A 12,219-nucleotide genomic window follows, 5' to 3' on the forward strand; every position below is an offset into this window, starting at 1 on the left:
AGCAGGCAGTTTCAGTTCAGCATGGTGAGTGCTCTGATGGGCCAGAAAGGTTCTCTGGAAACATACAAGGAGTGACCAATCTCTTAATGCATCCCAGAAGATTTTTTTGGAGATGACGTGTAGTAGAAAGCTGAAAGATGGTTTACCAAGTTAAAAAACTTAAATGAAACCATTCCTATGGTCATCAAATTTTGCAGCAGAGAATAACAGTTTTGAATTAAATGTTGAATGAAAGTGATATGAATAAAAGATGTAATCTTGGCTGACTTAGAAGAGATTTGGTAGTGAGCTTCAGATCAGTGGAATGACCTTAACCAGATAGTAGATAGATATTTCCAGGAACAAAAAAGCTTATCTAGAACATACGTGCATCTGACAAAATTTTAGAAAACCTGAGGGCGATAGAATGCTTGATGGCTAAAGAGAAGCCTCGCGTGCACATTGTCTCTGTGACTTAATGGGGGAGGAAAACTTCGTAATATATATTGTGATTAAAATTCTTCTTCACAAGAAAATGCAGTTGACTTTGAACCAATGGGGTGAGGGGGAGCAACCACCTACATAGTTGAAAATCCATATCTAACTTTATAGGCCATATACATGGTTCTGCATCCATGGATTCAGCCAACCATGAAGCATATAGCACTGGAATACATATTTATTTTTTTAAATCCATGTTTAAATGGACCCAACAGTTCAAACTATATTGTTCAAGGATCAACTGTAATTTAGAATTTTATAGGTAGAACTTTAGGATTACATAGTATTTTATCAGAATTTAGATATGCAAATGATGCTATAAACAGTGATTTAATCTGTTCAAGCCTTTATGAATGATCTTTAGAAGAAGGAAAAAATAGTTCCTGGTCTCTTGAAGAAACTTAAATCTGATTATAAAGATAGCGAATGCACATTACAGATCACTGCCAGGAGAGTATATAAAATTAAGCCCTAAGTGAGCAAGAATGATTCTGTTTCCTCTAGAAGCTAAAAAAGAATGGTAAGTAGGGGCCAAGCAGGGTGACCAGGGAAGACTTCCCTAAAGAGGCTGAAGTTAAAGGTGTGAAAACAGACCTTCAATCCAGCCCTAGAAGTATAACTTGGCAGAGAGTTACTTGTCTGGTGACCAGACCCTAATTGTGTAATAGGATTTGCTGATTTCTCAGTGAAGCCAGACTTTCAGTGCTACTGCCTGGGGCCCCTGTAAGACCCAGCAAATAGGCCCTTTATGGCTTGAGCAAAGGGAGGTAGAGGGGTCTCTGGCTGGCTACATTCTTCCTCTCTCTGGAAGTAGAGGGACTTGGAAGAGATGATGATGTAGGATAGCTAACATGTATTTGCTGATTATATACATCACCTCATTTAATCCTTACAATAGGGAGGGCAGTTACTGAAAGTCCATTTTGTATATGAGGAGATTGAATTTTGGAAATTTAATAGCTTATACAAAGTCACACAAGTGAGTGGTATAACTGGAATTCAGACCTATGCAGTCTACTCCAGAGCCATGCTCTTTGAATGTGTGCTGTAACTTCTACCAGAGCTCATTCCACCTGTGACATTCTGTGACTCCAACTGGAATTTTACAGATGAAAGCCTGGATAATACGTGGCTGAACAGGACTGACACCATGATTCAGACTCCTGGCCCCCTGCCCGCACCACAGCTCACTTCCACCGTCCTGCGGGAGAACAGCCGGCCCATGGGAGAGCAGATTCAGGAGCCTGAGTCTGAACATGGCTCCGAGCCTGACTTTTTACACAAGTGAGTAGTAAAAAATGGTTTTCTTGGCATAAACCTTCAGCTGTTAAAGTAAGAATTATTATTTCATCCGAGCATATTCTTTTCTCAATTCATGAGAAAACAAAACCACCAAGAGATTAAATAACTTATATTAGAAGATATATAATATCTTCTAAAGTGGTGATAAATTCTGAGAATAGTTGCTCTTTCTGTAAAAGAGAATCAAGCTCTTACCTTTTCCCACACCAGAGATTAAAGTGTTTTCTGGTACTATGGCTCTGCAAATCACAGAAAAGTCAGGGTGATGGCATGACTTGCTATGAAAACCTTAAGTTTTTCTTTGTTATTTTTCTATTCAAATTTGAAAGTCTCTAAGCTCCTCACTTGTGTTTCTATTCATTTAAAATAATTCTGTTGAGTTATTCTGATGGATAAAAGAATTCTCACTCAAACTCAACAAACTTAGCAGGTTGAAAAGAGAAAGGTTAGAAATGTTAAAAGTATTCAGATCTTGGGTTTTCATAAGGAATCCTTTCTCTGAAGGTCTGCCGTCTTCAAAGCTGAAAGGATAATTATTGTCAGCTCCTGCATAACTGAGCAGTCTTAGAGGGGAGTTTGCCTTATGACCAACATTCCTACTTCACTTCCTTGGGCAGTGGGAAGTCTTATTTGAGCAGCTCGCCTTGCTTTCCTGACTTGATACCATGTCAGGCCCTCCTGGCTGTGGTCTGTCACCTTTTTCCTGCTATAGTTTTATAGGTTGAATCAAGGTGGTAGCCTCACATGATACAAAGACAGCTGCTTTGAGAGAACTTCATGTGGCAGATTTTAGCTACCAGAAAGTCATCCCATCTAAGTTTGCATCCTATAAAATTCTCAAGAAGCATATGTATGCAAGTGTCCATGTTTCAGGAAGGATAGAGTGCAGGTGAAGATGTGGCCCAGTATGTATCTGACTCCAAACTTCCTCAGGACTGAGAAAAAATGTGGTCTACCCTTCCTTGTTTGACTCTGGAGAGCTCTGAGCCACCAAGCCGGCATCATTCCTGTCTCTTAGGGGATTTAGTGTCCAGCTAGGAACACTTGTAAATAGGGTAGCCGCTGGATACAGGAGTCTGAGAAGCATTCTTGTTCAGTAGGGATTTGGGGAATTAAGCTGATAATTTAAGTACCTAATAGGAGAGGAAAAAGTTTTCCTCAGCCCTCTTAGAGCCCCTGTCTGGGTCTAAAAATTAAACTGACAAAGACAGATTAACAGGAGAAAAGTATACAAATGTTATTAAATTTTTACATGTACAGGAGAGCCTTCACAAGAGAAGGAAGATCTGAAGAAGTAACCAGAGTAGGAAGCTTTTAAGCCTTTTAGACAAAGAAACAATACATTTGTGAAGAAATGACAAGACACATGAGTTTGGACTAGGGGTGGCGCCAGGGCTAGGTGGTCCTCATCTTCCTTAACCAGGAAGAATGAGCATTTGCTTAGCAAGGTTTGTTTGCAGGTTCCTCTGCTGCCATCTCTGGGCTCATCAGAGTCTGTCTCCAGTAAAAGGATAATTTATTTCCTACCCTTTTAAGATGAAAAGGGGAACTGTTTTTTTGTATTTTGCTGCTGCTTAATTGCCTTCAGCTCAAGAGGTATATTTGGGGATGACATATTCCGATTGCTTTCACACCTAACAACTAGCTGCCACAGCTCTTGGGGACTTAGGGATCTCCAGCTTACTACCATTTCTGCCAAGACAGGTCCTTTGATAATTATCTCAACCTTGACCCTGGAATAAATCCAGCTAAGTCCCCTTACATGGGGATTAGACCAACCAACTATGCCTTCTTAGCATGGGACCGATTACCTAAACCCTGCCTCTGCTGCCACAAAATGAATAATACTACCCTCTTTTAGTCCTCAGATGCAGATCTCTTGGTTAGGCCAGCCGAAATTAGAAGACTTAAATCGGAAGGACAGAACAGGAATGAACTACATGAAAGTGAGAACTGGAGTAAGGCATGCCGTGTAAGTGTTCCATCAAGTTCATGAGAACATGACGACTGTGTGATGATGGTCATTCTGTGTAATGACTTGGGTTTCTCTGATGTTTAGTCTTAGGAGTTAAAATCAATTCAAATATGCTATGCAGCGTAGAATAGGAATGGAGGGCATGGGCTCTTAATGCGTTCAGCATTTAAATCCTAGTGCTGTCCCTTGTCAGCTGTGTGGTCTTGGGTAAGCTCTAAAACCTCTGTGCCTCCAGTTCCTCATTTGTAAATCTGGGATAATAGTGGGAGTTTGTGTACATAGTTAGCTAGTAATATGGTTATTGCGTTTAACTTCCTTCTGATGAACTGAGATGAAATCTTGAGTGAATCAAATGAATGATCCTTAATTACCTGAGTTCAATAGCATAATTTGTGCAGTCTGTTGGCTGCAATTGGAAGGTGCTTTAACTGGTTTGGAAACCCAATATGAAAGTCAGGATTCCAGGTTCTATGAGTCTGAACAGCTTTCTGACTGTATCTTTTCATGTTAGTCGGGGTCTCATGGAGGAAGATGCTGAGCCCATCTTTGAAGATGTGATGATGTCATCCCGGAGCCAGTTAGAAGATATGAACGAAGAATTTGAAGACACCATGGTTATTGACCTGGTAAGGAAGTTCAATACATTTTTTTCTGTTAAAATATGTGAAAGCGTTGGTGTAAGATGATGCTCTTATTTTAAGAACCCTGTGAGGGACGAGAGGAGGTAACACTGACTAGCTGTGGGTGTGGCATTTGGATGAGCTTGTGTTTTTCAAACCTGCTTTCAAAGCAAGTCAGATTTTGAATTCTGGCAATAATAGGGACTGGCTCCTTATTACATTCATGAAAAACAGCTTCCCGAGATCTGCCTTTCAGTGCAGCATGTGCATCTGGCCTCTCGTACTTTAAATTGGAGTCTGACTATATACACTGTGCTCCAACATAGCAACCAGTTGCAGAATATGGACCTTATCTGTTCAGTAAAGAGAGACATGTTTAAGGAAATCTGAATATGGACTTAGTGTAGGTATACTAAGAAATGATTAACTTTGTCAGAAATACATGGGGGTTATGTTCTTTTAAAAAGAGATCTGTTAAGAGACACACTGAAGTTGTCCGAAGTGAAATAACATGAGAAGGAAAAAAAAAAACAGGTGATTCAATGAAACAAGATTGGCCAAATGTTTGAAAATTGTTGAAGCTGGGTGAGAGGTGCACAGGGGTTCACCATACTGCTTCCTCTGGGTATTAATTTGCTAGACTGCCATACAAACACACCACTGACTGGGTGGCTTAACACATTTATTTTCTCACAGTTCTGGAGGTTAGAAGGCTGAGAGCAAGGTGTCAGCAACGTTGATTTCACTCTGAGACCTCTCTCCTTGACTTGTAGATGGCCCTCTTCTCCCTCTGTCTTCACATGATGTTTCCTCTCTGTGTCTCCTCTTCTTATAAGAACATAGATCACATTGAATTAGAACCCACCCATATGATCTCTGAGCTTCTCTGGTAGCTCAGTTGGTAAAGAACCTGCCTGCAGTGCAGGAGACCACAGTTCAATCCCTGGGTCAGGACAATCCCCTGGAAAAGGAAATGGCAAACCACTCCAGTAGCTTTGCCTGGAAAATCCCACGGACAGAGACACCGGGTGGGCTACAGGTTGTGGCACAGAGGATAAAGAATCTGCCTGCAATGTGGGAGACCTGGGTTCAATCCCTGGGTCAGGAAGATCCCTGGAGAAGGAAATGGCAATCCACTCCAGTATTCTTGCCTGGAGAATCCCCGTGGACAGAGGAGACTGGCGGGCTACAGTCCATGGTGTCCCGAAGAGTCGGACATGACTGAGCAATTTCATGTTCACGTTCATATGATCTCCTATTAACTACCTCACCTCTTTTTTTAAAAAGCCTATCTCCAAATACAGTCAAATTCTGTGGTCTAGGGGTTAGCACTTAAATATATTAATTTGAGGGGCAAAATTTAGCTCATAACAGTATGCTTTATGTAACTTATATGCTTACCAAACCTTTACATAACGAAAAGGTTTGGTAAGAAATGTAAATGAGACATATCCGGTCTATAACCGCCTTCAACCCACCCATCAGTAGGTCTCCATCTGCCTACCTGGGGTAGGGAATTTAGTGAAGTTTTGTCACCTACTGTTTGATCATGATTGACTGGAATATAATTATTCCATAATAATTGAATATAATTATTCCATGATTGAAAGGTGTGTTGTTTATAGGCCCCAAAATTATATACTTTTATACATTCATTGTAATTTGAAAGCCTTTAAAAAAAAAAAAAAAAAAACCTAAGTGATAAAAGCCAAAGTTAGATTTTTCTTTAATGTATGCTCCTATAAGTCAGACTCTTTTCCTTTCAAAGTGACACTTAACAGTTATTTATATTAATGATACCATAGAAATATTAGCTGATTATCACAGTTTGTCTTAATGTATCTCAGGAAAAAAATTAAGTATCGGTTTCTCTTTCCAGCCCCCATCAAGAAATCGGCGAGAGAGAGCGGAGTTGAGGCCAGATTTCTTTGATTCTGCAGCTATCATAGAAGACGATTCAGTAAATGTTACATTATTACTGTTCTTTCTTGTGTTTTCTGGGTCTTGTTTATGCATGAAGTTAATAATTGTGTTTCATTTTTTCTAGGGATTTGGAATGCCTATGTTCTGAAGTCTGAAGAAAATTTACAAATCTGGAACTCTATTATTTAGAGCTAGAGGCCTATATACTGTGATAGCTTGTATGGGGAAAAAAACACTTTTGATGTGATCTGATTTGTTTTTTAATCAAATGATTAAGGTCAATCCCTTTTTGCAGTGACAGAAGAGGCGCATGTAAATTACCCAAGGGAATGTTGGTGAATGTCACCTCAGAAAGACTGACCTGAAAAATCATTTGTGTCCTATTATTGGACTTATCCCAGTACAGATGTGTGTGTTTTTCTGGAGGGAGGAAGAAATTTTAAATTTTTAAAACAGCTGTCAAGATAAACACTGTAATACACCTGTTTTATGAAAACTCAGCATTGAGTAAAAAAAAAAATATTTTTAACTTTATTTTCCTGTTGTACAATTTAAAAACCGTTTTAACATTTTGCCTTTTTATGTTTTAAAAGCTAACCATTTTTATTAAACCTATGAGTAAGCAGCTCACCCTAATTGCCGAAGAGTGTTTTTGGAGCTCACTGGATTTGGTTGACCATGTGGAATACGGGAATATGGAGGAGCAGAATATTGACAAGCTATGATGAAATTCCCACAGTGCATCTCTGCCAAAAACCACACACCCTCTGTGGACATGGATATGAATTCCCAGATTTTATATACTCTTGAATAAAAAGGTTTATTTTTATTTATAAGGGGGCATAAAATAAGAAATGTCCATGCAGCCATTTTTCCAACAGATGCTGTACACCGTTCATTTTATATAGAATAGGGAGATTCAAATACAGTACATTTTCTATTGGTATTTGTTCTGTGCATTTTTAGCAACTTCTACCAGCAAATAAAGTATTCTCAGTAAAACAAAATGGTTCTCAAGTTATCAGTTTGCTGTTTTTACCACTTATTTCATGCCCTGCCAAATTCAAGTTACATGGACTTCGATTTTCTTAAAAAGATAATCATGAACTCCTTTGCCATTCAAACGTAATTTTAAGTGTAACATAACCGTGTCTACTTCCCATGCACTTACTACCCTTATGCACTAATTTTGTGAATTACGTTTACCAATTATAGAAGTATGTGCTGCATAGAAGTCTGTGCTTAGAGGGTGAAGTTCTTAAGCTTACCTTGAAATACAGCTACATTTCAGTGTTAAATGTGCATATTAAGGATAATTCTTTGGGGGAAAGAAATTATGAATCTTCAGGACAGCCTTCGATGGTTTAGAGTTACATTCTGCTTAGACTTTTATGACTTGCTGCTACTGTTATTTTAAAAAGCCCACTTAGTTTCTTCCTTTCTGATTTTAAAAGTAAGCCTCAAAATTTGCAAACCAATCCACCACAGCTGTTTCCCGGCTGGTTTTTAAAGTAGCTGCAACAGAATGATGAGGCTTTGCTTTCCCTTTTTACCAAAAAAATAAATAAAAGCGTTTTTTAAATAACAAATCTGTGCACCCAGTGACTATGTGGGAAAGCAAAATGGGTTATTTTATTCATCCTTTTAGTAAACAAACTTCTCAACATTTGTACAGTTCTGAAAAAAACTTCTTGGTCACCAAAAATGTTTTATCTGCTAATTTAGCAATTCCTGGGCCCCATTTAGGGGGGCTGGGGTATTGCTTTCTTCCAGAAATATGGATTTCACTGGACATGAACGGGCAGGGATGACTGGACTGTCCATACCAGCCCTGGCACCTGCACAGATTGGTCCTTTGCTGGACAGTTTCATGTGGAAAAACCAGTGCCGACTTAGAATCGTAGACAACCACACGACAGAAAAGGCTTAGTATCTACTCCAATGGGTTTCCAGTTTAGTTTGAAGTCAATCGAATTTTTGTATTTTCAGTGTCTCCTTGATTGGTTTTGCTAGTAATTCTGTAAATTGTACATTTGCAATATGAGGTTTTTTTCCTTTTGTACAATTTGAAACTGATGCTTCACCTTTCCTTTAATAAACTATTCAAAATCAGGCTTGTGGTAGTCATCCTATTGTTCCATTAGGTAAAGCTTGAAAGAGGTGATTTCTCGTCCTGTTCAACAGAATGATGACGCTTTCTTTTTTTTTTTTTTTTTAAACCAAGAGCTGAGAATTTGCTGTTTAGGATAATTTGTTAAAACAACAGCAAATCACTGTTATCAATGAGGCTTTACTTTTTTAAGCAAGTAGAATTTTAGGACTAGCTCATCAATTTTCTTTCATCCATTGGATTTCCTTGGAGAGAAGGAAAGACTGGTTAGACCAAGTGAGCATTCAAGAGGAAGTCTCTTGTGGGCTGAGTGTTGGAGGAGGCATTCATGGATTATCAAATGGTCTGAAGCCTGGGACCTTCCCCCGTCTGAGATCCAGACCCAGCACTTAGGCATGACCATGCCCTTTAAAGACTTGTGTTCTACATGGCTGCCAAAAGTGAAGGTTTCTCTTGACACTGCTGCTAGATGTCACTGCACAAAATCATGTCCTACACTTTACGGGCCCCACCATGTTCTCTGGGCTGTGTTCATTAGATGGCCTGAGATGTCCATGAGAAGCAGCAGACTTTACGGGCCCCACCATGTTCCCTGGGCTGTGTTCATTAGATGGCCTGAGATGTCCATGAGAAGCAGCAGGAACACAGGAGATAAATGGGCAGTGGGGACTCTGAGGCAGCCAAAGATGGAAGGTGATTAAATTGGGGCTCTAGCAGCTCATCTTGAAGGTTTGTGCTTATGAGATTAGACCAGGGCTTTACCCAGGTGCGATTCTACCCTGGCTGTGACTGTTGGCCCTGCTCTCAGAAAAGAAACAAGAAGCAGGATCTTCCTGGGAAGCAAAGACTTAGTGCCTGTTCATAGCAGACCAAACTCAAGTAAGGTTCCGTCCCTGCCCTCCCAAGTGCCTTGCTCTGCAGAGGACAAGGATAGCTTTCTACTCCCAAGGACACACAAATGATCACAAAGACAGTAGGGACATGGGAAGTACCTACCTACTAAATACTAAATAATAAATCTGGTGACAAGATTCAGCATTTTCCTCTAAAACAAGACCATAGTTGGGAAAGGCATGCCTAAACACCAGCCCGTGAGAACTCAATGCCACTCTGTAACCCAAAAAGGCTGGTCTACTGGACAAAGCTGCCAAGATCTTAACAGCCTTGTGTCTCCTTCACCACCAGCTTGGTTTTCAAATGGGCCAAATCCTAGATTTGCAGACCCCAGAAACTATTGGCCAGGCAACTTCAAACTATTGAGCCACACACAGGCCAACCTATATGATTCTTCCTTAGCCAGGAGGCCTCTAAAAACCCAGGAATCTGCCACCACTCCTTTCCCAGCTCCCATAGCTTAATCTTTCTGCTGATGCCAAAGAGAAGTACAAAGGACCCCTGGCCAAACATCTCTACCCACTAGGAACTTATCACCTAGCTTGGAAGACAAAACTGTTTCAGGTCTAAAAAGGAAAGGAGGGTGAGGAATACACCATAAGCTGCTTTAAAAAATACATGTTATGACAGAATCATCTCAATACAAGTTGAGATGAACTAATGGGAAAGTCAGGCCCTTGAGCGTGAGCAGATTGGAGCTACTTGAAGCAAGACAGTATTCTCAAAACTCACTAGAGGCAGGACAGGGACATACCAGAACCTTCTGTGTGGGCTGCAGACTCTGGAGAGCAGGGTGCTATCCATTAGAAGTGCTAGAAATGCAACAAGATCTGGACATGGATTTCTGGCTTAGCAGGAGGCCACAGAGATGGGCGAGAGGAGGGGGAAGACTGTTGTAAAAGAACTCGGAACCCAACTAGAGTGGGAGATTTCCATTCCCCCAACAGAGGGAAGATGCTCAAGAAAAATAACTAGGGGCATAAACCTGTCTATCCAGAATGGTGGGGTGACTGGCAGAAATGGGAAAAGTGGATGATAGTCACATGTAGGTTAAGTTGAGCTTAAAATGATACAATCAAGCAGGGCTTACAGACCTTTGGAGCTAAGAGTCTGGAACCAAGAAAGTCATCAGGGATTGAAGGATTCAGAATTCTCACCTCAGAGAAGCACACCCATGCTTTAGTCTTCATGTTGGAATCACTTAAAATCACCATTTCTGGTATAACTTAATAGTTTACATACTCAGAAAAATAAAATCAACAAGGGTAGGGGAAAAAAACTCTATAAAGTGGTCTACAGACATAAAGGACTGATTCTTTAAAAATGATAACCACTCAAGTTACTAATCCAAATAACCATGTATCTTCTGTTTAGAAACAATTACAAAAAAGTCTTGAACTTTAGAAGATTTGATGTTGATAAAGCTATAGTATCTCTGACATTGGTGTTTATTGTAGGACTAAGCAAGTGAGTAAAATACCCTTAAAAAACACAGGTTTCAACTGGGCAAGTCCACTTATACAGGTTTTTCAACAGTAGCTACTACAGTACTACATGGCCCACAGTTGATTGAATCCTGGACGTGGAACCACAGACTGGATCTGCATATAGGGAGAGCCAAGTATATTTTACATGGCTTCTCAACATCAGGAGGGCAGGCCCCCCTAACCTCCACATTGTTCAAGGGTCAAGTATATACCGAATAAGAGCCCATTTCATCAGTGTAGGAGAAGACCTAATTATGGAAAAAAAGAAAAGCAAATAACTTATATGTTAGATTAGAATTAAAAGTTTCAGTATGAACTCATATTTTCAAAAATGTACATAATATATATATTTTCATGTATATATGTTCCCCATATACATATATATACACACACATACCAGGATAAATATTTCATAGTCCGCTGAAAATACCTAGAAGCAATGACAAGCCAGTATCAATGTGAAAATCTAGGGTCAATGTTTGCATCCAAATTTCATCTACTAAAAGAAACCACGGCTCTAAGAAAAACATACGATGAACCGAGTATATTATCCTGTGTCAAAAAATAAGCAAGGGCACAAAAAATTACTGTAACATACCAAAAGGACTAAGAAACCAGCTTGAAAGAGCACCCCTCTGGCCATATCAGGAAATTCTGAACATCAAAATGTGTAACATTAAATCTTTAAAGAACCCATGATTGAATATATTTATATTCATTCACTAAAAACAAGCATTTATGAAATTATGTACCAAGCACAGATTTCAGCTATGAAAATATGATTCTCAATCTCAAGAAAGCCTAGGGTGGGGCTTCCCTGGTGGCTCAGTGGTAAAGAATCCTCCTGCCAATGCAGGAGACATGGGTTCGATCCCTGGTCCGGTAAGATCCCACATGCCTCAGAGTAACTAAGCCCGTGCACCACAGCTACGGAGCCTGTGCTTCTGAGCCTGGGAGCCGCAACTACTGGGAAACCATATGCCCTCGAGCCTGTGCCCTGCAACGAGAAGCCTGAGCAGTGCAACTACAGAGTAGCCCCAACTTGCCACAACTAGAGAAAAGCCCACACAACAAAAAAGACCCAGCCCAGCCAAAAATCATAAATTAAAAAACCCTGGGGTGAAGGTATGGGACAGGGAGAAAAATGTAACAAACTAGTATAACGTGCGTCTGACAATTTGATAGGGTGAAGGATGGCACAGTAAGAAAAGGCTTCCCCAGCGGCTCAAACAGTAAAAAGTCTGGCTGCAGTTGCAGGACACCCAGGTTCGATCCCTGGATGGGGAGAAGGGCAACCCACTCCAGAATTCTTGCCTGGAGAATTCCATGGACAAAAGAGCCTAGCAATACAGTCCATGGGGTCGCAAAGAGTCAGACACAACTGAACATAGTAAGAAAAATAAACTATTTCAGGAAAACTGTTTAAAA

At 40.2% G+C, this 12,219-nt stretch overlaps 1 protein-coding gene across 4 annotated transcripts in view; it reads left to right on the forward strand.

Moving 5' to 3' along the window:
- STAG1 (stromal antigen 1) overlaps positions 1 to 8,412 on the forward strand; it is a 505,017-nt gene extending 496,605 nt beyond the window's left edge. For all 4 annotated transcript variants that reach the window (XM_059889103.1, XM_059889102.1, XM_002685052.7 and 1 more), the window contains 5 exons: positions 1,590 to 1,764; positions 3,644 to 3,754; positions 4,269 to 4,383; positions 6,257 to 6,337; positions 6,425 to 8,412. In XM_059889103.1, the coding sequence (XP_059745086.1) occupies positions 1,590 to 1,764; positions 3,644 to 3,754; positions 4,269 to 4,383; positions 6,257 to 6,337; positions 6,425 to 6,448 (506 nt within the window). In that variant the 3' untranslated portion in view covers positions 6,449 to 8,412. The remainder of the gene's footprint in view (positions 1 to 1,589; positions 1,765 to 3,643; positions 3,755 to 4,268; positions 4,384 to 6,256; positions 6,338 to 6,424) is intronic.
- Positions 8,413 to 12,219: the final 3,807 nt, after the last annotated feature.

The sequence above is a fragment of the Bos taurus genome, chromosome 1 (assembly GCF_002263795.3).
Source record: "Bos taurus isolate L1 Dominette 01449 registration number 42190680 breed Hereford chromosome 1, ARS-UCD2.0, whole genome shotgun sequence".
NCBI lineage: Eukaryota > Metazoa > Chordata > Mammalia > Artiodactyla > Bovidae > Bos > Bos taurus.